General features: G+C 39.0%; 1 protein-coding gene across 4 annotated transcripts in view; it reads right to left on the bottom strand.

Moving 5' to 3' along the window:
• The window catches only part of LOC124280256, a 119,142-nt gene that overhangs the window by 72,600 nt on the left and 19,308 nt on the right, over positions 1 to 27,234 (bottom strand). For 2 of the 4 annotated variants that reach the window (XM_046716150.1, XM_046716152.1), the window contains exons 2-4: positions 16,685 to 16,852; positions 10,795 to 10,915; positions 9,726 to 9,908 (exon numbers count right to left, since the gene is read on the bottom strand). In XM_046716150.1, coding sequence (XP_046572106.1) covers positions 9,726 to 9,908; positions 10,795 to 10,915; positions 16,685 to 16,777 — 397 coding nt within the window. In that variant the 5' untranslated portion in view covers positions 16,778 to 16,852. Of the gene's footprint in view, positions 1 to 9,725; positions 9,909 to 10,794; positions 10,916 to 16,684; positions 16,853 to 19,908; positions 19,998 to 27,234 lie in introns of those variants that run through there. The other 2 variants (XM_046716153.1, XM_046716151.1) reach the window with 2 other exon arrangements.

Genomic DNA, 27,234 nt, shown 5'->3' with positions numbered 1-27,234 from the left:
TGAATTCTCTTATTCATTCGTCCTTCCTTCATCACTCAACCCTTGCCATTCATTCATTCCTCCCTCCTTTCTTTCATTCATCAACCCTTTGCCATTCATTCATTCCTCCCTCCTTTCTTTTCATTCACCACTCACCCTCAACCCTTGCCCCTTCTTCATTCATCCTTCCTTCCCCTTCATCACCACTCAACCCTTGCCATTTATTAATCCCTCCTTCCTTTCCTTTCATCACCACTCAACCCTTCCTTCCTTTCCATTTATTCATCCTTTCCTTCCCTTCATCACCACTCAACCCCCTTCATCACCACTCAACCCTTGCCATTTATTCATCCCTCCTTCCTTTCCTTCACCACTCAACCCTTGCCATTTATTCATCCTTCCTTCCCTTCATCACCACTCAACCCTTGCCATTCATTCATCCTCCTTCCTTTCTTCATCACCACTCAACCCTTTGCCATTCATTCATCCCTCATCCTTCCTTCCCTTTGATTCATCCATTCAACCCATCCAACCCTTGCCATTCATTCATCCTTCCTTCCCTTCATCACCACTCAACCCTTGCCATTCATTCATTCATCCTTCCTTCTTGATTCCCCCTTGCCATTCACTTGTCCTCCATCCTTCCTTCATCCATCCCTTCATTCAAAAATCCTTTCCTTTGTTCACTCCCTCCCTCATTTCATTCATCCCCATCCTTCCCCTCATCCATCCTTCCATCCATCCACCCACTTATATGTCAAACAACCCAGAAAACAAACTGCAAAACTATCAAAGCTATGGAATATTGGGGGTCTAGTTATTACAGAGGCTATTCTAGAAATCCCCATCAGCCTCCAACTGCACGTCCCAGCTTCATCCTTCTAATACCTTCTTTTTATCCCACCCTCTAATGTGTTTTTCCTTTACAACCTGAAACCTAACACGTTCCTAATGGAAGGGGCACTGACTGCCACAAACCTTAACCCCACTCGCTTCCATCAACGTTCAATAAACAGCTTCAACACATGATCAACTTACATCATATTTCATCTAGAAATATTACAAACTTTCAAGTGCACTTATTACAGTTTTAGACCTTATTAAGCAAATTAATTAGTTTACACACAAATATCATTAACAGATTTTTTTATTATTAATTCTCAAATAGAACCAGAGGAAGAATGTAAGGTTTATAAAAAAATGACTTTTTTACATTCAACAAGTTTAATCCAAGGCAGACAAACCTATGTTGCACTTTTAATTGTCCAGCAACCGAAAACATTGAAAATAAATAAAAATGAAAAATAATTAAAATATGCGTTTAATTGCCAATATGCCTTTTTATGCATATTAGGTTTATGGTTTCTTAAAAGTTTTGCTTTTTTCACATTATTTTGCTTTCATCTTTCTATGATAGAGATTCTAAATGTGAAAAAATTCATATGACATAACAGGAATGTAATCAGAAGACATTGCAATCATTAAAATTCCTCACAATCCTTGACTAAAATGATCAAAATGGATCACAGAACAATATACATTCTTTCATCTTGCATCACAGTTGAAACAGAAATATCTTTGCTATGTAATCTCCCATTAAGAGCAAGATCTTCAAACAAAGGCATCAAAGAATGGCTCCTGTTACCAATAGCAACCGGGGAAATGGAATGACAAAGATAATCATTGTAGTGCCAAAGTCGACACCCTATTTTGAAAGAAGGGAACGTTTGTGCAGGTGAGATTTAGATTGTCTTCAATTATTTTGGCACCATTTTCTGTAAGTGAACCATACCAAACTTCCGACTCTTATATTTAATGGAACCAACAGCTGTGGAGTGTTAGACAGAGGTGCTGTGCATTTCAACAGGCATGATGGGATTGTTGTCATGGCAACAGGGGATTTAAACAGGAAGTCATGCACAAGCTGGGACATTATAATTGAAACAAATTTGTTCCAGTGAAATAAATTGTTTTTCCAAAAAGACGTTTTAATGAAGACATATTAAAGGTTTGCTGTGAAATGAATTGGCATAATGATTATCAACAATCTCTCCCCTTCGGGACAGATAGGTTCAACTTCTCATAGCTGAAGTTTATCTGAGTGAGTTTAACCCCCTGGATGCCACAGGGACATATATGTCCTTCCCCTTCAACCCTCAATTTCAAGTCCAATAAAAATCAAAATATCCCACGCACACAAATACACTTCACAGTTTCGAATTCTTCGGGAAATTTCCTGTTTCTTGATACCACCCACTATTATTTTAGACAAAGTTCAAGTGCTGAAAATGACCTTTCAAAATAGGCTTCATCGAAAATGTCGCCATTTTTGACACAGTACGAAATCGCGATTCACAGCGTTATTTGCTGTATGTTTTGAAATGTGAAAACCGGATAATTACTGGGAGTACTGAATTTCAAAAAATAACATATTAATGATCACTCATATCAGTTTTACATGAAATCGCTAAGTAAAATTCTGAAACGCTGTCGATGAATCTAGAATCGGTTGGGATGTTTTCGAAAATGCACTTACACTAACGCCGTGAGAGCCGCCCGCCATATTGGATAGTGTTTACAAAATCACGCTTCGAAGGTCGGTATTGAGACTATTACATCAATGATATTTCATATTCAGCTTCAAAAATGCATCAATAAACTCCCCATACATTTTAGACTCAAACTGCAAGTGGTCTTTGTCACCAATGCCAACTGTCTAGATAAAATGAGATCTAAACATATTTGGTGTGAAAACTAACGCTGTGCTCGAAGAAGACTGCGCGGAGGTTCAAATGTAAACAAAGACAAAACCTATTTTACACTGTGTAGCATTTTCTGAAATTTTCCAACATTCATCCGCCTATTCATTGCTTGCAATGGCTCAATACCTTTGGAATATGCATGGTAAGAGTATCGTGAGCAAGAAATAGGAAATTATAAATAGATACAATGCAATGATTTGATAATTCATAAGAAATTGTCAAAGTTTCCGTGCAGCGGACGCCATGACTGACGGAAAATCACGCAGAACGACAACGGTAATTATCTGGATTTCTGTCTTTTTCTCTTACTTTTAGTGAAAACGATAAAAACATATAACAATACACAGATAGTCAGAATCATTCTGATTACTTACATCTCATATTTATGGACAAACGATCCCTGAATCAATGGAAGGGTCCTCGCAAAATCATGTGTACCCTTGTCAGCAAAGCCGCCATTTTGTAAGAAATCGGTCAGCGGTAGTGATGTCATACGTCAACATTGTTGTACATATTAGGCAATTTCTTTGAGGTGAAGGTCGGTTGAACACGAAGTAAACACAATCGCCCAATCCTTCCGATTACACTGTCAGTATTATGGTGTATATTTTATGATAGTTCAGATACTTTTTCATGAAACTGACTTCAGTATCCACATTTAGCCTTGTTCAATATCATATCATACGCATGCGATAGGGTTTACGGTGTTTTATTCTTTGAAAGTTTTTGATTGTTTGAATCATATTTACATAGGAAATTGACATATTTAGTGCAATACACCATATTCTAAACCTTTACACAAGTGTTAGAAGATCAAACGTAGCCATAACTGCAATTATGCTAGTTCGATGATGTACAATATTCAATGCATTTGACTAATATTGCAGTTTCACATGAACAGGTTAATGAACGGCGATTTAATTCAACCTTATAAGTAAAACTGATAATATTAATGCAAATGATTTATATATGGTATGAAATGTATATGCACACATATTTAAAGGAATTGTCTTGTTTTTTGCACATTTGTGTGTCGGTTTATACAGAAAACAATGATGTAAATTGATTGGCCAGGTGTAGCGTTTTGTCGGAAACGCTTTTATAATTCACTATCATTGTTTTCGATAATATAATCAATTCATATTCGATTTAAAAATATTGTGATGACAGGATATCAAACTCTAACTATATTTATAACGAAAATTGTTTAAAAATATATAAACCATGTCATGTCTTAATTTGGACAAATCTTACATCCATATTCTAATATATAGTACGTACTAGGTCCATATATAGAAAGCTATCTTTTTGCATCTTCCATTGCATACTTATGAAGAGAAATAGCTACATAATCATAAACAAAGAAAATTCTTATCCTAAACAAAATATTCGGGTGTTGTGAAATGTTATTTTTCATTTACGTTAAATTGATGCCAAACAGGTGCGCGTGTTTCTCACAAAAAGATACACAGTCAAACTGTCTATATTCAGGACACTATTTAAATGGCAAAAATCAGTCATTTTATCTTTTGTCTAAAGAGTCTTAAATTCTGACATAGAAGCCGAGACCTTTCACACAATTAAAGGAAATTAGGTGAGATATGTACTAAACAGCATACCAGTGTCGTCTTTTTCCGACGTCGCAAAATGCATAAAACAAGCAATGACGTCAACTAAAATGGTGTATTATTTTCAGCAATTTCATTACATTTGAAGATATGGCTAGTACTCTGGTAATAACGATGCAAAATTAGTCAAAATACATCTACACAAACAGGACAATATGGGAATCTAAGAACTAACTTATATATCGGATAGGGCCATCCAAATCGCTATTACGTGCTTTCACATGTAATAATACGCTGTCATTTTTCTTGTAAATTGTGAAACTACCAAACTGCATCCGCCACATTGGGGAACTTTGAATTGGGATAGTTTGGTTCACCATGAACATAAAATAACGAAAATATAGCGTCCCAGATCCACAACAAATTCTCCCAAGTGATCTGAGTTACATGGACCTAGTGTTACGATAACGGAGTTATGCCCCCTTATCATTATATGTGTATGACCTCTGTCGCCGCTTTTGACGCCATAGAAGAAAATCCATTTTTGACATTTATTGCGAAGTAATTTTAATGTTGAGCTTATAACGCTATGCACAAGCACATAAACCCAATTCATATACACTTATGTCGCTCAGATATCAAGCTGTATTTTCTTCGCTAACACTTTCCTCGTAAAGATGCCACATTAAAAATTCTCAGAGCACAGTGCTTTTATCGGTGCGCCATAAAAAGCGGATAAAATTACTGTTTTTTAACGCATAAAAAAAAATTGGACAACATTTAGCAGTGTCTATTTCTCAAACCGCCGAGGTAGTTGCACTTATATTTATACCAACGGATAGGAAATTTAATATTCTACATTTCTGTGTAATTTTATAGCCGTACGTAGATCCAGGACCACGCCAGCGCAATTCTCGCACAACGTTCACTTTTCAAACCGTATGAAAATGTGCGCCTGAAAAAAAACTCGGCAGCCAGGGGGTTAATGCAGAATACAAAATATATGTAATGTCAAAGCACCAGTCACGAAGAGGTTTAAATAAATAGTGAATAATGTATTTGTTCTTGAACACCCACTAAACCCAATTCCAGCATATCTGAGTGAGTGAGTGAATGAGTTCGGTTTTATGCCGCTTTTAGCAATGTTCCAGCAATATCACGGCGGGGAACACCAGAAATGGGCTTCACACATTGTACCCATGTGGGGAATCGAACCTGGGCCTTCGGCGTGACGAGCGAACGCTTTAACCACTAGGCTACCCCACCGCCCCCCAGCATATCTGAAGTAAACCTAGTGATTCATGTTATGAATGAGTGAGTGAGTGAGTTTAGTTTTACGCCACACTCAGCAATATTCCAGCTATATGGCGGCAGTTTGTAAATAATCGTGTCTGGGACCACACAATCCAGTGATCAACAGCATGAGCACCGATCTGTGCCATTGGGAACCGATGACATGTGTCAACCAAGTCAGCGAGCCTGACCCTCCAATCCCGTTAATCGCCTCTTACAACAAGCATGGGTTACTGAAGATCAATTATAACCTTCACCTTCACGGGTAGATTGATGTTATGAGCAACATAGGCAGTGGAGTGAGTGAGTGAGTGAGTTGGATTTTATGACGTTTTTAGCAATATTCGAGGAATATCATGGCAGGGGACACCAGAAATGGGCTTCACACATTGTACCCTAGTCTGTCATACAGACCCTGAAGCAAATATATCCAAGAAAGCCCACGCAAGTCTAGAAAATGTGTCAAGTCTAGATTTCCTCAGCTTCAGGAAGAAAGTCTCAGGGCTCCTTTTCATTATATTATATTTTCTTTTACTATGAACATTTTTCAGTAAAATATGTTCATTTCAGAGACTAGTTGATAGTCTAATTGTACCCATGTGGGGTATCGAACCCGGGTTATAGGTAGTGGAGTAGCCAAGTGGTTATAAAGTTCCCTGTCATTCAAGTCCCTGGTTCAGTTTTGTTGTTGCTGGGATGCTGCTGAAAGCAGGAACGCCTCTGACTGAACAATCAGAATGAGTAGCTACAAACTTTATGGTGAAGAGGGTGAGTGAGTGAGTGTGGATTTACGCCGCTTTTAGCAATATTCCAGCAATATCACGGTGGGAGGCACCAGAAATGGGCTTCACACATTGTACCCATGTGGGGAATCGAACCCGGATCTTCGGCTTGATGAGCAAATGTTTCAACCACTAGACTACCCCGCCGCCCCTTATCAAGAAATGCTTTATAATGACAACAAGAAGCCAACAAAGTCAGGTTGAAAATCACCTTTCATGTCCATAAATGACACCACCTGTGAAGATCAGGGCTAGAATTGATCTTCAGTAAGCCATGCTTGTCATAAGAGACGACTAACGGGATCGGGTGGTCAGACTCCCTGACTTGGTTGACTCATCGTAGATCAATGCTCATGCTGTTGATCACTGGTTTGTTTGGTCCAGACTTGATTAAATACAGGCAGCCGCCATATAGCTGGAATATTGCTGAGTGCGGCATTAAACAACAATCAACCAACCATAAATGACACTTGAAACTTTGTTCTTAAAGCATGTAGGGCATTTGCAAGTCGCAAAGTCAAAAGCGTATGTCAATAACGGGGATGATTCCTTCAAGACAAACAGACTGACAAGCATCATATCCTACACTTGTATGGAAACTCTGCATGGTTCTTGTAGAGCCATTTCCTGCTTCCTAAACTACCTCCAGCTCCACCTGAGATGAAGTATGGACGCTGTGTAAACAGCGACTCCAGCATCCGGACCACAACAACATCGACAGACAGCGGACATCTGGGGCACCGTCAGTCCTAGTCTGGATTAGTCAGTATAAACAATATTTTACCAAAAAACAGATGGTTTTACACAAGGTGGGGGATTTTCATAGCACAGGTGAATACTGTTCCAGATACTGACACCAGATGGATATGGAACACGACACAGGTGTCAGACGAATATCCAGACTCGGTACCATGTGAATAGCAAAAGACTAAGAAACTGTGCGAAAAGCCAGACTCAGGTGCCATGTGAATACAGCCCAAGACTCAAGCACCTGGTGAATACAGCCCGAGACTCAAGCACCTGGTGAATACAGTCCAGGACTCAAGCACCTGGTGAATAGTCCAAGATAAGATCAGGAATTGTGTGAAAAGTCAGGGTGAATAATTACATGTATATCAGAGGAGAGATCAACACTCACAACAGAACGTTTGCTAGTTCATCTTCATCATCATCATCATCATCAATATCATCATCATCATCATCATCATTAATATCAAGACTGTTCTAGTTGTACACACCTGGTAGCAATCACATGGCCCTAACATTCCTGTTAAAACAACCCCCCTGAGGTCAATCCCAGGTCAACCGCTGAACCAGTCAGAGATGGTGACTGTTATTATGTCCTGTCGTAGTTATCATCACAGCCGCCAACATTTATTTACCTCTACCACTCAAACATGACCCAATTATGTCAAACACCCATCAGAACATGTTGTTTATTTATGAAACAAACAAGTCTGTCTCCTCTGACAGCTATGATATAGTCCATCCAGCACTTGATGAATCGGTTGTGCAAATATACTGGTGTTTCTGTCAGATGCTGTTCAGTAAGACTGCGCCAAAATACCTATGTGACACACTCTCCCAGCACAATTCTGTGAGAACAGCATAAGATTATTAAGATCAGCATATCTTGATCTTCTGGAGATACAAAACCGCCATCTGAAGTCATCTGGCTACTGCTCATTCAGCTATGCAGCTCCTTCGCTCTGAAACTCTCTTCCCAACCCTAGACAACTCTCATTGAAAGACATTTCATTTCCGAAAATACTATCACTGCTAGATTTCCTTGTTCCTACTTGTTGTAAATACTGTGTCTATACTCATCAAAATGTTTGGATTTTCCAGCAAGACAACGACCCAAAACATCCTTCAAAGCATTCACAGGCCTGGTTTCAAAGCATTCACAGGCCTGGTTTCGGGCCCAAAATATGACATTATTAGATTGGCCAAGCTATAGCCCTGACTGAAATCCAATAGAAACTGTTTGGGGGCTTATGAAGGAAAGTGTCAATAAGAAAAATCTGACAAATATTGCTGAAATGAAAGAAGAGGTGGTCCGATATTGGGACAGCATGGACCACGACTTTCTAACTGCTTTGATCAGTAATATGCCCCGCCGCATTGAAGCCTGCATTGCTGCCCATGGTGACTTGACAAAATGCTGTTTACCTGTGTTTGAATCTAGAGTTATGTACTGCTAATATTCACATTTAATACGTGAGTAATGAGTGAAAAAATTAAAAATTACAATCTTAAATTCTCAATAATTTCTGGTTGTACTGTACTTACTACCTGGAGTATTTTAGTGCTTTATAAACTCACTCATCATCAGCAGCAGCAGTAAGGGTACTGACCCTGATTTCAATACTTTCCAGTGTTTTAATGCTGCATTCATGTTTCTTTTAAGCAACATGTGTGTGTCTGCTAGTGTTGGGAATTGGTTGAAATATCACAATTGATGATTGCTTCATTACCAACATACAATCATTGAAAAAAATTGGTTAGCGTCATTTTTCAGATTATCCTATCCAGGCCGTTAGTGCAGATATGTATAACATGATGCAACTTGCTACTTTAAAGTGATGTTGATATATCATGAACATAAACTTCCTGGAGTCTTCAAAAAATATATTCAGTCATGGCTTTTCAGTTAGCGAAGTGAGTTTTCTAAGAATTAAACACGTTTTCATGCCCTGACAACTACTACAATATGTTCCATTGTCAAGTATTTCAAAGACTAAAACAGTAGTTCCAAAATCGTTTATGTTCGATTATGAGAAAATGTGATGATTGCTTGGTCGTTTGGTCACTGCGACCAATCTTCGATTATTTCAATTAATCGGAACACCACTAGTGTCTACATGTACTAGTTTTGCCTAATGTAGCTGCTTGATTATACTGCCAGCCACCAAGATACCATGCCTCAGATGGACATGGATAGGGGACGGTGAGGTAGCCTAGTGGTTAAAGCGTCCGTTCCTCATGCCAAAGACTCGGGTTCAATTCCCCACATGGGTACAATGTGTGAAGCCCATTTCTGGTGTCCCCAGCTGTGATATTGCTGGAAACCGCTTTATACCAATTCTCCAACAACATCACAGTAGGGGACACCATAAACAGGCTTCACATGTGGGGAATCGAACCTGGGTCTTCAGCGTGACGAGCGATCGCTTTAACCACGAGACTACCCAACTGCCTTATACAATGGTGACCGCCACACTGCATAAAAACCTCCATCAAAGCCAAAAACATTTTAAGCAATACTTTAACAATACAATATCATACAACATCGTGTCATCAGAGTAAGATATTTTGTCACATGCAATCAGTGGACTGACCTTGTGCTAGTCTTGTTGTTTTCTCTACAGGTTCTCCATCGACAGAGCACTGCCTAGCAAGAGGTGTCAACGTTATGACGCCATTATGGTTGTCAAGGTAACAGTGGTCCGCCTCCACCCCTGTACCCTCTATCACAATGTCTTGTGGAATGTCTGCAAATATTGTTCCGATTTTGGTCCGCCCTTAAAAACAGAAAACGTAAAATAAGCAAATTGTGAAAAATACCCTTTCAATGTTAAATGTGGGATTAAAAATGATTTGAGTAGAGGGAGTTATCCAGTCAGTATAGAAAACCAAGCCAAACTGTAATTCAATGGGTTAAAATACAATACATTGGGTTAAACTGCAATACAATTGAGATAAACTGCAACAGGCTTAAACTCAAGATAAAATACAATACAAAATCGTAAAACTGCAATACAACCGGAAGAGTGAGTGAGTGAGTTTAGTTTTACACCGCACTCAGCAATGAGCCAACTACATGGCGACAGTCTGTAAATAATCGATTCTGGACCAGACAATCAAGTGATCAACAGCATGAGCATCGATCTGCGCAATTGGGATACGACAAGTCAACCAAGTCAGTGAGACTGACCACCCGATCCTGTTAGTCGCCTCTTACAACAAGCATGGGTTACTGAAGATCAATTCTAACCGGGATCTTCATGGGTTACAACTGAAGAAATCGAGATACAACGAGGTAAAACTGCAATACAGTTGGATGAAGACAGGTAAGATAAGCAATGTTACCACTGTTCACATGGCAATTTGCTGTAACCTTTTCAAGTCACCATTTTACCCCATAAAATTGAAAAATTTAAATAGTCTCTTTTAGCCCCCACAAATCTGTCCTTATAGTAATTTTGCGGTTTTTAAACTTCTCAGTAATTAGAAAGTGGTTTAATATCACACAAAACAGTCAATCAACAGGCACGTTGCAACATCGATCGATTTCCGGATTGAATTTTGGCGCTCCACATCCAACACATTCCTAATAGGGGCGCTTATTAAATATGTCAAAAACAGTACTTGGTTCTTGGATTTATCACCTGAAGCAAGGATACATACCTTCATGCACAGGGTGTATAGTGACCGCAGTGGACAATCGCTTCACTTCCCACACTGACCAGATGTGGCTCCTCCGCGAACCTTGACGGCATTGTGACTCTCTGTCTGTCACGGCAACATCCTGGGGACAAAAACTACATTACAGACAGCAGCTCACCTTCAGTCTCAAGGGAAATAGTACCTGTGTTAATATCTCTTCAGTTTCAAGGGAAATAGTACCTGTGTTAACATCTCATCAGTTTTAAGGGAAGTAGTACCTGTGTTCATATCTCATCAGTTTCAAGGGAAACAGTACCTTTGTTAATATCTCATTAGTTTCAAGGGAAATAGCACCTGTGTTTATATCTCATCAGTTTCAAGGGAAATAGTACCAGTGTTAATATCTCTTCAGATTCAAGGGAAATAGTACCTGTAGTGATATCTCATCGGTTTCAAGGGAAGTAGTACCTGTATTGATATCTCATTGGTTTCAAGGGAAATAGTAACTGCGTTGATATCTCATCATTTTCAAGAGAAATAGTACCTGTGTTGATATCTCATCAGTTTCAAGGGAAATAGCACCTGTGTTTATATGTCATCAGTTTCAAGGGAAATAGTACCAGTGTTAATATCTCTTCAGATTCAAGGGAAATAGTACCTGTAGTGATATCTCATCATTTTCAAGGGAAGTAGTACCTGTGTTAATATCTCATCAGTTTAAAGGAAATAAATAGTGATACCTGTGTTATCATGTCAAGTCACCTTCTTAATAAGTCATCAGTTTCACATAGTAATTTATATCTTATGTCATCAGTTTTAACAGAATTATTTCATCAGTTTTAAGATATATCTTCTTCTGACCAATACATCAAAAGTTACGCTTATTGGGTGAGTTTTAACATTATCAGGAACAAATTACATGTATTGTTAGTAATTATTAGTAAACTTACCTCTGGATTATGGTTGCCTTATTCCTGTGGATTCCACAGACACATACAGAATGGAAATGAAAATGTTAACTAAGTCATAGCTATCCCTAGTGGTATGCTTAAAAGAGTTATGCAGTTATCTCCCTTAGCTGTTACATCACAACATAGTTGTTGTAAACCTCTCATGATTTTTCTGAAGAAAACTGACATCTTCTGCATCTCCTCGTGGGGAGGTTGGCTCGGGCATTAGATCCCATAATCCAGAGGTAAGTTTACTGATAATTACTAACAATACATGTAATTGTTCCTAATTATAGGCGTAAACATTCCCTCTGGATTATGGTTGCCAGAATCACACATTAGGAAGGAGGGTTTATGCAGATGATGAATACAGCAATATCACTAATTATCCCATTATAGTCTATGACATAACAATTAGAACAAGCATTGTCACTAAGGTGACATAATCCCCCGCCACAAATTATCAAATCAAACTTATAAAGTAATGAAAGTTTAAGATGAAGTTAAATGTCAACAAAACAATTATCTTGCTCTTGTTCAAACACACACATATTTTCAAGACTGACTTTGACCTTGACATGAATGTCATAGTGTATGAAATATGCAAAACTAGTACTAAAGAAATTGCTTATTGAAAAACATTCAAGGGAGGTCTTGAAAGTCTATGAAGAAAATCCAGTGAACCGTTCTTAAAATATCTTGCTGACAATTCAGGTTAACATTCTGAAATATTCATAGTGTCATCGTGACCCTACAAATTATGTGAAGGTCACCAAAATTGACTGGGCCCTGGACCTTCCCTAGATGAAGCTTGGTGTCAAATATGAAGAAAATCCAGTGAATATATTTTGCGATATCTTGCTGACTATCTTAAGCAATTTAACAAGCTGAAATCTTCAAAGTGTCTCTGTGACCTTGAAACTTAAGTAAAGGTCACCAAAATCGACTGGGCCCTGCACCTTCCCTGGATGAAGCTTGGTGTCAAATATGAAGAAACTCCAGTGAACGGTTCTTGAGGTATCTCGCTGACAAGCATAACATGTAGTTTAATATGCTGAAATCTTCAAAGTGTCTCTGTGACCTTGAAAATTAAATGAAGGTCACCAAAATTGATTGGGCCCTGCGCCTTCCCGGGATAAAGTTTGGTATTGAATATGAAGAAAATCCAGTGAACGGTTCTTGAGATAGCTTAACATGCAGGTAAAACATGAAAGTCCCCTTGTGACCTTGAAATGAAGGTCAAGGTCACCAAACCTGACTTGGTCCTTTCTTATAGCGTGATGAACACAGGTCCCTATGAAAAGAATCTAGTGAACGGTTCTTAATATATTCCAATTCATACGTACGTACGGACAGACGGAACCTAATACTATATCCCCCGCTTCGCGCTATCCGCGCGGCGGGGGATAATAACTATGACTTAGGTGATGAAATGTAATATATATGGATTACCTAGATCATTCCCTGGATATTCCAGTATTCAATTACCTAAAGGGAAGGATCATACTCGTGAGGGAGCAATATTTGGTGTTTGGAGAAGACTGTGACGTCACTTCCGGTCCAAGACGTCATATCCGGTTCTGTAATAGTCTATTTGACTGATTCTCATTTTAACAGGTTTCTGTGACATCTCTTCCTGTTTGATGACATCACTTCCTGTTTGATGACGTCACTTCCGGTTCATGACGTCACTTCCGGTAAGTGATTTCAAGTCTTCTCGTAGATTACTTAACTGGAGTAATAAACTGCAGCGGATATAATAATTCCACTTACTGATGATAAATATTAGTAGATAAGGTTCTTCAAAGATCCTCATCCTTCCGTTTACTGATAACCTGTTTCCTCCCTCACAGTCCAAAATAGTGAACCACTGCTGAGTTTGGATATATCTGCACACTCCCCCCTTCTTTTTCCCCCTCAAGGGAAAACAGGTGGAGGAGAGGCGCTGCACTGCCACTAGAGGTTCCATTGTCTGTAGGCTCTGGAAGGATGGAGTGACGTTTTGCAAAAGCAAATTGGTGTAGGGATTAGATATGTTCCACCGGAATCCAGCAACAATCTGATCTATTGAAATGGACCCCCAAGCTGCAAGTGACGACAGTCAGGCCCTGGTCTCATGTACGTTACCTCCGATCAAATGACCAGTGTCTTTTGACAATTCCTGTGACTAGGACAAAAACATATGGTGACAGGTCACTCGAGACGACTGGCCCTCATCTCTGGAACAATCTTCCATCTCACCTCAGAACACAACCAGATTTAGCTGTTTTAAATCAAATCTAAAGACGTGTCTCTTTGCTGAAGCACTTGAACTCTATGTGATATCTAGACCATCTTAGAGCCAAAGCGCCTTTGAGCGGTTTACGGATATTGGCGCTATACAAGTATTTGTATGTATGTATGTATGTATGTATAATGAACCTGCTTCTAATAAACTGTTTTTTTCCTGTCCCTGAACCACATTATTTTTCCTTCCACCCATCCCTCCCTGCATGCTAAAGCCGTAAATGAAGCAAGTCCAGATATCCTCAGATTCCTCAGCATCTCTCACCTCGCTCCTTTTCAATTTAGAACGTTTTGTTTCCATCAGGATTATAGATATTCGTAAGCGTTAGTCTAATCCAGGATAGCTAATGCTAGTCAATGTCATAACATCCAGAAGGTGCTTAGATCCAATTTGTCGGTGAATATACACAGACCTACCAAAGAAAACTTTCCCACTGTGCAAAAAAACGCAGAAAAGCCCACATCAATCGTGGAAATAGCAACATGAACATAATACCTTGCTACTTAAACAGTATAAACGGCATTTTTAAATTGCTGAAACTGCATAAAAATATGAAGAGCCTGCAACTTCGATTTTGTGCATGCGCTCATGGAAGAGGAAGTTTCGACCGCATGTTGACATTTTCCAGCCTGGACAAAAGTTACATTCCCTTTTTAAGTATTTCTGTTGTGTTATTTGGCATTTATCATCATGATACTTGTGTGCACACTTTTTTAGTTTACGTTCCATTCGTATGAAATGATTGACAGCAATTATTTCGACATATTTAATACTTTTTCTATGCCAGGCGATTCACGGCTGCTCGGAAAATTGAAAGAAGTGTGGATCGTAATGCGCATCCGCAGTAGAGATCAAAGTTCGCTGATATAAAAATGTTGCAGTTGCATAGCTTTTCGTTGCCGTTTTTACTGTTTCAGTAGCGAAGTATATGTTTATTTTGCTATTTCCATGATTGATGTGGGCTTTTCTGCGTTTTTCTGCACAGTAGAAAAGTTTTCTTTGGTAGGCCTGATGTGGCAAGTCTAGATTTCTGTAGTTCCATTCACAAGCAGGTAATTATCAGTTAATCTCTAACTGCCTGAACTGTTTAGTATCAGCACATGGCCAGCCTTCCTACCACCCTCAAGACCCAGACAGATCCCCGACCTGCTCACACTGAGCCATGACCTCTCGCTTAGGCAACATGTGTGATTACTAGCGGTGGGTATAGAAGAGAATTTTCATATTGCAATATATTGCGATGCAAAAGCGTATATTGCGATATGTATTGCAATATACTGCAAGACGTTTTTTTCAACAAAAAACTACTTATAATCGAGTTAATGCTTGATTTATAAAGCAAAAACACAACAAAATCACTATGCTTGATTAAGATTTAATAAAAGCTTTTAATCATGACAAAAAACAAATGTAAATAATATTTGGCACAAATAAAAAAAGGAAAGGAACAACTTAAAAAACGGAAATATCCGAAGATTTCCGAGTGTTACTAAGTTTTCCGAATGCATGTCAAAATACTGGTTTCCGATTAACGTATCGCAATACGTATCGTTTTCATGTCTGAACCGGTAAATACCGGTAAACCGGTTATATTGCGCATCACTAGTGATTACATTGCAAGGTGACATACAACATTACTGTATTTTCTTCGGTTGATACATATTTACTCTGGTAGGAATCAGGGCTGTTTTCTAGAAGCTTAATATTGCTGGGTTTAATGAATAGTAACATGGCAGTGGGGGACGTTGGTGTAGCAAGACTGACTGACTGATTGATTGACTGACTGACTGACTGACTTATTGATTGATTGATTGATTGATTGATTGACTGACTTATTGATTGATTGATTGATTGACTGATTGACTCACTGATTAATTGACTGACTGACTGATTGATTGATTGATTGATTGACTGACTGATTGATTGATTGACTGATTAACTGATTGATTGGCTGACTGATTGACTGATTGATTGATGGACTGACTGACTGACTGACTGACAGATTGACTGATTGATTGATGAACTGATTGACTGATTGATTGATGGACTGACTGACTGACAGATTGACTGATTGATTGATTGACTGATTGATTGATGAACTGATTGACTGATTGATTGATGGACTGACTGACTGACAGATTGACTGATTGATTGATTGACTGATTGATTGACTGATTGATTGATGAACTGATTGATTGATGAACTGATTGATTGACTGATTGATTGACTGATTGATTGATGAACTGATTGATTGATGAACTGATTGATTGACTGATTGATTGATTGATTGATGAACTGATTGATGAACTGATTGATTGACTGATTGATTGATGAACTGATTGATTGATTGATTGATTGATTGATTGATTGATGAACTGATTGATTGACTGATTGATAGGTCTGCAGGTTTGTTTAGTCTCTGAATGTATCCCTCATTTTAGTAAGATAATTTAATAATGTCTGTCTTTCTGTAAAATATGTTCATTTCAGAGACTATGTTTACCAATTTCAAAGACAGTATTACCTCTGCTAATATCTTTTTTGCTCAAGGAAAGTATCACCTGTATTAATATGTTATTAGTTTTAAAGAGAATGTTACTTGTGCAAATATCGAATTTGTTCAAGACAAGTATCATCTGTGTTAATATATAATCAGTTGTAAGGAAAATATTACCTGTGCTAATATCTTATTAGTTTTCAGGGAAGTATTACAGTTGATATGGTTATGGTTTGCGTTGACGTCATTGTGAAGTTTGACGTTGGACATGTTGGCGCCGATTGAGACAGGAATGTTGACTTCATTGACTACATCGTTGTTGGCTGCAGTGCAGCTTCACACTACCTGAAACAGCAAAAGTGAGTGAGTGAGTGAGTGAACAGTATATCATCTGAATCGCGTCATCGTAAAATAGGGCTAAGCTCAACACAGTGACTTGCATAATTGGTTTCATGGCACCAACCTACTGTCAGCCATTGATGATTGGTTTGTTACCAATGAGCAATCATAAAAAAAATGGGTTAGCGTCATTTTTCAGATTTTCCTACTCAGGTTGTTATTGCAGATAAGTAAAATGTAGTTCTTTGGTTTTTTTTTGTTATATTTAGAAAATGCGCAAATTGCATTTGCAAACTTCACATCGAATGTAAAATGATGCAACTTGCAACTTTAAAGTGATGGCTAATATATCATGGACATAAACTTCAGTCATGAGTTTCAGTCCGTGAAGTGAGTTTTCTAAAAATTATACATATTTTCAGAACCTGACAACTTCTAAGATATGTTTCATCGTCAAAATTTCCAAACACTAAAATAGTACGTCCAAAATCGAAATGTGATCGATTGCTTGGTCGTTTGGTCACTGCGGCCAATTTTCGCTTATTTCATTTAGATCACCACAAGAGGACACCCACTCCGACACAGTAGACAACTCCAAGCTGACCAGTCCTGACTGACTGACTGTGTTTGGTTTAATGCCACTTTTAGCAATATTCCAGCCATATCACTGCAGGGAACACCAGAAAAGGGCTTCACACATTGTACCCTTGTGGGGATTCGAACCCGGGTCTTTGGCGTGACGAGCTCAACGCTTTAACCACTAGGCTACCCCACCGCCCCCTGACCGGTCCTGGCTTGTACCACACTCGACAAAACCATATACCACAGATCTGAGACACTCATACAGGAAAACAATGACTGATACCATATGACGTTTTTCGGAATTATGGTCCAGGGATTCAACCACCAACCTTCATCCCTTGAGGGAGATGCTTAATCTTCTACACCATTGGCAATGGGGTTTAAAATGAGACTGACATGATGCTCAAAAATATGGTCGTCTAGTGGAATGTTTCACTGCTTCACAGCAAGGAAGGTGTATGGCTTGAAAATTGCTAAAGAGTGAGTGAGTGAGTTAGAATTTAACGTCACCTCGGCAATATTTCAGCCATATCGTGACGAGAAATGTTTTACATAAATAATATATTAAAGTTGCTAAATAATCAGTCAGCGAAGGACTGTAAAATAACTAGAGTATCACAGATGGAGTCTAAAACTAGCATGAACATGTAAAACTATTTCATTTACGAAGACAATACAATATAAGAACAGGCTATAGATCGCCAACAACTTAAGGTAGATCACCATACTAGGAACCATGGGGACTTACATTACTTTTTCTACCTGCATGGACCCTAGCTGGATTTACACCATCCCTTCAGCTGTTGGCTATTGTAGGAAAATTTAGCCACAAATTCAAATGACAAGAATACTACGTTTAAAAACACAGGACGTGAAAATTTGAAAATTGCTAAAGAGTGTATATATAAGTGTTGTGAATTGGTTAAAATCTTATAATTGATAAGTTGGTTAGCGGTTAGTTGGTTATTTATCAAATTGTCCTGGTTATGTTTGTTAATGTACACAAAATAAAGAAAAAAAACCATGTATTTTTTTCGGTTGTTTTGGCAAATTTCATGTCTTTAAAGGATGACTAATATGTTAGGAACATAAATTTCCTGGAGTCTTCAAGATAAATTTTAATCATGACTTGGAACGAGCTTGTAGTGCTTATGAAAGGCAACAAACAAAACCAACCTTGTGATAAATATTGTCAATGCAAAGAAGTGTTCCAAAATTGTTTGTGTTCGATTATGACAAAATGTGACCGATTGCTTGGTCGTTTAGTCATTACGACCAGTCTTCGATTATTACAATCAACTGGACCACCACTAGTATATATGTGTAATTTAGTAAAGGTATGGAACAAGATTGGTGAAAACCTGAATGTAACATTTGAGACGCTGCAAGGACTTACATACATTTGTCCTGACAATCAATTATTAAGACATACTAAACTGCTTCAGGTGATTTAACCTTTGGTACATAGCTACCACCAAGATATTTATCATCATTCTCATCATTCATATATAGATGAATGTCATTCACATTCTCATCATTCATATATAGATGAATGTCATTCACATTCTCTTCAGTCATATCATCCGTATCAGCATCATTCATATCATCATATCATCATCATCATAATCGTCATCATTCTCGTCTTCAATATCCTCACCATACACATCATCATTAATATTTATCATATCAACATCACCAACATCTTCACCAACATCATCATCAACTTCACCACCACAACATCACCATCATCATCATCATTCTCATATGATCTTCAATATCCTCATCATTCACATCATCATTAATATTAATCATATCAACAACATCAACGTCTTCATCAACATCTTCATCATCATTTGCATCACCAATATCACCAACATCATCATCATCATCATCATCATCATCATCATCATCATCATCATCATCATCATCCCCACTTTGTGAGGTATGTCAATGTGGTACAGGTTATCTAAATCAAACTGTCTGTGAAACCGAACTTACATAACAATGACAAACTAAGGGTCAAACCCACAAGAAACAGTACCACAAGTCACTAGCACATCCTTCCAACACCAAGGGAAGCAACTCTGACAGGCTACATGTGACATATCAGCAGCCCACAAAAGCAATTTCATGATTCACCCCAGTTAAGACAAGAAATAATTAGTAGTGACTGTGAGAATATATGGCAGCAAGTGATTCATGCCGAGGAATGCTGCCTACACAGAGTCCTGAGAACAGCCCACAGCCTCTACGACTATATACACATCCTCCACTGACTATATACAAGGCGATCCCTTGACTCACATCACACGCAGGAAGATGATCTATAACAGCCATTCCAAACTTTTACACACAACCTATCAATAACTTCCTGTATTCAACTTGTCACTCACAAGTATAAGTCTCTTCTAATTCCGTAACTTTGCCACGATAAATGTCACAATACAAATTAATTCCCCGAAAACAGACAAATTTCTCACCCCATCCAGGCAAAACACAAGCAGGCCGAAGCTGGACAAATATTGTCGCTCACAACAAGACAACTTACTGCAAACATCAGCAGTAAAGTCAACATTCTATCGTAGCGTGTCCACGAAAAGTAACTCTTCTCTTTCAAGAGGTACACAAAGATGCTACAGTCCGACCACCAAAGTATGAAACTATCAAATCATGTTCAGGGCCATTGTTTAGAAGTAGCAGCCCTGAACATGAATATACGTTATCAAGTCGAGCTTCTGTATGGACACTTAGATGTTATTAGGTAATACAGGTGAACAACAATAAAAGTTCATAGTCAGGGCTCCAAATTGTTTTAACTAGCCCTGAACATGTATGTTATCATCTTAGGTTGGTTGTGCTGTAGAATTGCTTTGAAGAAGACATTTCCACTGCAGTTATTTGTGAGTAAAATCAAGATAACTTGTAACCTGAGCAGCAAACAGATAACAGACCCGTATCCAGGGCCGATTTGTCAGTTTTACTTATAGCTGCATACTGAAATCTGAATCCTTATACATATACATGATGAGGGCCTGACTGTGTGTATTACATGCCCAAACCATGCATGCGGTGTTCGGCAGATCTTGAAATTTGAATCCTCATAAATACACATGGTGAGGGCCAGACTGTCTTGTGTTGATGCCCTGAATGAGTATGTATATCTATAGGAGCCACTGTTTTCATTTCCAAAATTGCTCAATCTGAGATGAAGTACATTGTAGTCAGGTAGATATCTGTAACATACCAAGATAATGGATGTGACTCAGACCTAAAAATTACTAAAACCTGAGCCAGTGCGAGTATGCTTTTACCTCGCTTTTAGCAATATTCCAGCAATATCATGGCAGGGGACACAAGAGTGAGTGAGTGAGTTTAGCTTAAGATATGTTTCATCGTCAAGAGTTCCAAACACTAAAATAGTAGTTCCAAAATCGAAATGTGATCGATTCCCTTAGTCATTTGGTCACTGCGGCCAATCTTCGATTATTTCAATCAGAACACCACAAGAGGACACCCACTCCGACACAGTAGATAACTCCAAGCTGACCGGTCCTGACTGACTGTGTGAGTTTGGTTTTGCGCCGCTTTTAGCAATATTCCAGCAATATCACGGCGGGGAACACCAGAAATGGGCTTCACATATTGTACCCATGCGGGGAATCGAACCCGGGTCTTCGGCATGACGAGTGAATGCTTTAACCACTGGGCTACCCCACCGCCCCAGGGGACACAAGAAACTGGCTTCATACATTGTGCCCATGTGGGGAATCGAACCGGTCTTTGGAGTGACAAGCCGACGCTTTAACTGACTGACTGACTGAGTTTAGTTTTTACGCCGCTTTTAGCAATATCCCAGCAACATCATGGCGGGGGACACCAGAAATGGGCTTTACACATTGTGCCCTTGTGGGGAATCGAACCCGGGTCTTTGGAGTGACAAGCAGACGCTTTAACCACAAAGCTACTGCTGCCCCTTTTTATAAAAAGCAAACAGGGAAGGGTTGTTATTGAGATAACACGGATACATCTGTGTATCAATACAACAATTAGAGGCAATTATATGGCAGTGTTTGTTCCATGCCCCTCTTCAACAGGGGACTCTCACATCGGCCAAAACGACGAGGATAAGAGGGCTGAAATTCGGGGTCGGTATGTGGTAGGATATGAAAACTGCCATCAAGTATCCTTTTTAGAACACACCGTAACATCACAAGTTGGTGTGTGGTATGATATAAAAGCTGAGATCTAATATCGTTTTCAAACAACAACATCAAAATGTCAACTGGATCATTTCCAAAGCCAATGCAATAAATTTCACCTTGCTCAGCAGACGAGCAGACAAGCAGACGACACCAAAAGTAGCATGAGTCTAATTTGTCACAATGTTGGATGAAATCGTTAGACAATTTAATTGAACTGAAAAGCCATACCAGCCAACCAAGGGATGTACTCAGGGGCGTAGCTACCATCATAAAAAAAACCCCGGGCTTACACATGATTTTTGCTATGAAAGAGCAAGCCCTCAATACTATCTAAATAAAAAAGCTTTGCAACCAATCGGGCTTACACGAAAAAACTGGCTTGCTTTGTGCCAAGTAATATGCTAGTCTGTCATACAGAGCCTGAAACAAACATACCTAAGAAATCCCATGTAAGTCCAGATTATGTGGCAAGTCCAGATTATGTGGCAAGTCCAGACTGAACAGTCTCAGGGCTCCTTTTCATTATATTTTATTTTTTTTATTATGAACAGGGTTTTTTCTGTAAAACATGTTCACTTCAGAGCCTAGATGTTAGTCTAGTAATATGGGTGCGGCGAATATACCCTATGATACGACAGTCTCAAAACTGGTTTTATCCCACATGCAAAACGCCTCATTTTATTGACTGACAAATGACAAGGGTCCATACAATTAAAATAAATAAATAAAAACTAACAAAAAAACCCATTAACAAACCCCTAAACTTAACAAACTACATATTGATGTATCATGTGTATCGATACGATATGATACATTAAACAGATATATGATAAATGTTAACATAATGGGAACGAACAGTAAAACTCAGAGCATCACTTCATTTACAAGTCTTATCTGCCATTGGTCTGGTTTAAGTTCCACTCAAAAACATGGTCCATATATACGGCATATTGAGAATCTCACCCAAGTGCCTACTGATATCAATTATATATCAACATGAGTTGAAAAAAGATACAAATATCCGAGTCTTGATATATTTGATATCAGAAGATATGATGGTGAGATTCTATTTATCATCAAAAATCACTCTTCATTAGTGTTCAATGAAAAATGTACATCTCTGAACATGGTACTGCCAATAGACTTGTAGTGCAGCGTTGTCATAGCATTGTGATGTCATCAAGTTTATGATGTCATCGCATTGTGAATCATGTAACTGATGACGTCAGGGCATTGTACAAAATCTACTGTCAAAACAATACCTCCCAGGCGATTTCATTCTAGGAGATATCAGTTGTTATTATATAGGTAGTATTTTTCCTGTACCATGTTTGGTCAAAATACCGTCACATGATTGACTACAAAACACGATATTGACTTGAGTTTTCTGATAAATTACGATATTGACCTGGGTTACTAAAAATAGCCAAGCTCGGTCGATATTGTTTTACTCAGGTCAATAAAAACCGATATCAACCTCTACAAGAGTCTATAATTGTATAATCTCACACAAGCAATATCTCCAGTGGAACACAGTTTTGGATAATAAATTTGTTTGTCAACAACATGCGTCATCACCTCAGTATCATCATGATCATGATCATCATGATACGCATTGTATCGTCATCACTCGTTATCCTCCACATTCAATAACTGATTATTCAAAGGATTACACAAACGACCCATATCACACTCCCAATGCACTATATTCACGACATATGATACAACATCTGTTTAAAAGTCAATACATGTACTTGTTACAACAGTCTGCCGTCAACCCAACACTGGCTGCTATTGTCGGAGTGAACTACAGTTAAACTACACTGCTCTTAATAACAAGACACTGCAACAAAAGCTATATCTGAATTGTGAGTCGGGGTTAAAGCTCTTTTGAAAAGTATTTCCAGTTACACAAGGCCTTTTTTTATTAATTGGCGTACACATCCGCCGACCAGAAATGTTAAGAAAGTGGAAAAAAATGTGTTAGTACATTTTTTGTTCTTGCCATTATATGCTGCCGACCTGATAAAAAACAAAGAAAGTGAAAAAAATAGAAAAATAAAAATAGCCAACTACCGTATACCTTTCAAATATTCCCTGAAACTCTTTTATGTTTTACAAAAGAAAATCACACAATTTGTCAGAATTCATAACACCATGATATAATCAAGTGAGCAAATAACATCTCCACATTCCCTTTTTTTCCCGTTAGAGCATCCGCCCAGAGAGCGGAAGGTCGCGGGTTCGATCCCCGACCGCGTCATACCAAAAGACGTTAAAATATGGTACTTGTTGCTCCCTGCCTAGCGCTCGGCATGAATGGGTACAAGAAGGACTGGTTGGCTTGGAGTCAGTATAATGTGTCTGAGTGGGGTATTCATGCTTCACTGCGGCATGGTATCTCAGTGGGCTAGCACTAGAAAACCAGGTCTGGGCTAGTACAAGCAGCCTCACATACACATACACACGCATGCATGTCGTCATATGGGCGAAATATTCTCAAGCACTCCACGTAAAACCCAATTTCACCTCACCTCACCCTTTTTAGTCCCTGAATACATATAATTGTGATAGTAGCAAATAAACCCATTTAAATTGTAAAGGAGCCCAAGTGAGACCAGAGATTCAGGCCTGAACCTGAGGAAATCTAGACTTGCTTTATTTAGGGCTTCAGCACTAAATGGGGGCTAAGCATTGGGGAAAATAATATGGTTCAGGGACTGTGAGACAGACTAACAGGTATGGTGCAGACAAACTGTGAGATTCAAATGAACCGTGATTCAGACCTACACAGGTCATACCACATGATGCAAACTGCTAAGGCTTAAATATATATAATTTTTGATAGTAACAAACAAGCCCATTTAAAGGAAAAGGAGCCCTAGGGAGACCAGAGATTGGGAAATCTAGACTTGCTTCGTTTAGGGCTTTAGCACTACAGGGAAGGCTGCAAACCTAATACAGTGGTTCTTGGGACTGTGACTAGATGCAAACTGAGCCATCTGTGGGTGTTGATATGACTGAGCCATCTGTGTTTAAGCTTTAAATTTCTAAATAATCTTAAACTGTTGAAGTGTTCCTGACAAGTGGTTTGTGGTGTTGACTTGGATTCTCATTCATACAAATACACATTACATGAACAGCAAGCGCCAGAAACAGACACTGACACAGAGAGAAACAGACACATAGACAGACTCAGACACAGACACAGACAGACACACACAGAGAAACAGACTGACACACACAGAGAAATAGACAGACACACACAGAGAAATAGACAGACACACACAGAGAAACAGACTGACACACACAGAGAAATAGACAGACACACACAGAGAAATAGACAGACACACAGAGAAATAGACAGACACACACAGAGAAATAGACAGACACACACAGAGAAATAGACAGACACACACAGAGAAATAGACAGACACACACAGAGAAATAGACAGACAGACAGACACACAGAGAGAAATAGACAGACACACACAGAGAAATAGACAGACACACACAGAGAAATAGACAGACACACACAGAGAAATAGACAGACACACACAGAGAAACAGACAGACACACACAGAGAAATAGACAGACACACACAGAGAAATAGACAGACACACACAGAGAAATAGACAGACACACACAGAGAAATAGACAGACACACACAGAGAAACAGACAGACACAGAGAAATAGACAGACACACACAGACACAGAGAAATAGACAGACACACACAGAGAAATAGACAGACACACACAGAGAAATAGACAGACACACACAGAGAAACAGACAGACACACACAGAGAAACAGACAGACACACAGAAATAGACAGAGAAACAGACAGACACACACAGAGAAATAGACAGACACACACAGAGAAACAGACAGACACATTTAGACAGACAAATACATTGACACACATATACACACACAAACAGACAGACTGACGCAAACACAGAAATCTACACACACACAAACTCACACACACACACACACACACACACACACACACACACACACATGCAAACAAACAAACAAATCACACACAATTAACATGACAACATACTTCCATGGCCAAGTGGATTGAGCGTCTGCTCAAACAGCTGAAGGTCTTGGGTTAGACCCCGACTGCAGCATACCAAACAAAATTCCATCTGTCTGACGCACGGCATTAGCCCTAGATGATACCCACAAGCATGGCTTCGATACAGATAAACCAAGAAAACCAGGATTTAAACCTAGACAATTAGATTCTGACACAAGCCAGGAGGCAACTCAACCTTCCTTTGAACCTGTGATGATCCGGGTTAGATTGATATTCAGCAACCCATGCTCGCAACCCAACAGATGACTAACGGGATCGAGTGGTCAGACTCGCTGACTTGACATGTCTTCATATCTTAATTCGATCAATGCTCATGATGTTGATCACTGGATTGTCAGGTCCAGAGTTGATTATTTACAGACTGCAACCAAATAGCTGGAATATTGCTGAGTGCAAAAACAAACACACAAACACAATATAATCTAATACATGCATCTCAGCCATGACCATACCACGACATGCCCACCTCGGCACATCCAACTTTACACCCCTTTTGAGAGGTGGGCACTTCCAACTTCACACCCCTTTTGACAGGTGGGCAAATCCAACTTTACACCCCTTCTGAGAGGTGGGCAAATCCAATTTTACACCCCTTTTGAGGGGTGGGCAAATCCAACTTTACACCCCTTTGGCAACATCCAACTTTACACCCCTATTGAGATGATAATAATTTCATAACATTGTAGACCTACGCAGGTTTACATAAGGTCTTCAGCTAAGAATGAAACACAATATTCTTCAATTACCGTTCGTACTTCAGCACACAGAAGGATTACAGTACCAGGACTTCAGACTCATATTTTCATATCTTAATTCTGACATAAAGGTATACAATGGGGTCTTCGACAACTGAATCAAGAATGACATCTTGGATATGACAAAATTAATCCATCCCAAAGTCCATATCTTCAGAACACAATGTCACCTCCTGACTGGCTTGTGATCTAATAATTGTTCCTGAGAATATCACAGGGTTTGTATCAAAACCTTCAGTGTATTAAACTAGCTCTGAGGATCAAAATTTAATCAGATTTTAAGACAATGGACACATTTTGTGGATCAAACTGCTGGTTCAAATAAACTTCATGTTCTCCAAGAAGATTGTCATTTTGTTTCGCAGGCTTGACAAACAACATTCTTTCATGACACTCGGGACTGTTTTTTGTCTCAGAGACCAAAATAATACATATCTTGCTTTATTACAGGAGAAAAAATCTCAGATATTGCTAAAGCAAACAGACGAGTTTGAATCCTAGGAGGGGCCTAACCTAACAAAAGTACTACAATCTGTACTCTACTGAGTGAGTAAGTGAGTGAGTGAGTTTAGCTTTACGCCACTTTTAGCAATATTCCAGCAATACCACGGCGGGGGACACCAGACATGGGCTTCACACATTGCACCCATGTGGGGAATCGAACCCGGGTCTTCAACATGGCAAGCAAACGCTTTAACCATTAGGCTACCCCACCGCACCATACTTTACTGAGAATGTGTA

The sequence above is a fragment of the Haliotis rubra genome, unplaced genomic scaffold (assembly GCF_003918875.1).
Source record: "Haliotis rubra isolate DU_JTF1 unplaced genomic scaffold, ASM391887v1 Scf263, whole genome shotgun sequence".
NCBI lineage: Eukaryota > Metazoa > Mollusca > Gastropoda > Lepetellida > Haliotidae > Haliotis > Haliotis rubra.
This window is presented reverse-complemented; position numbering and strand designations above follow the sequence as displayed.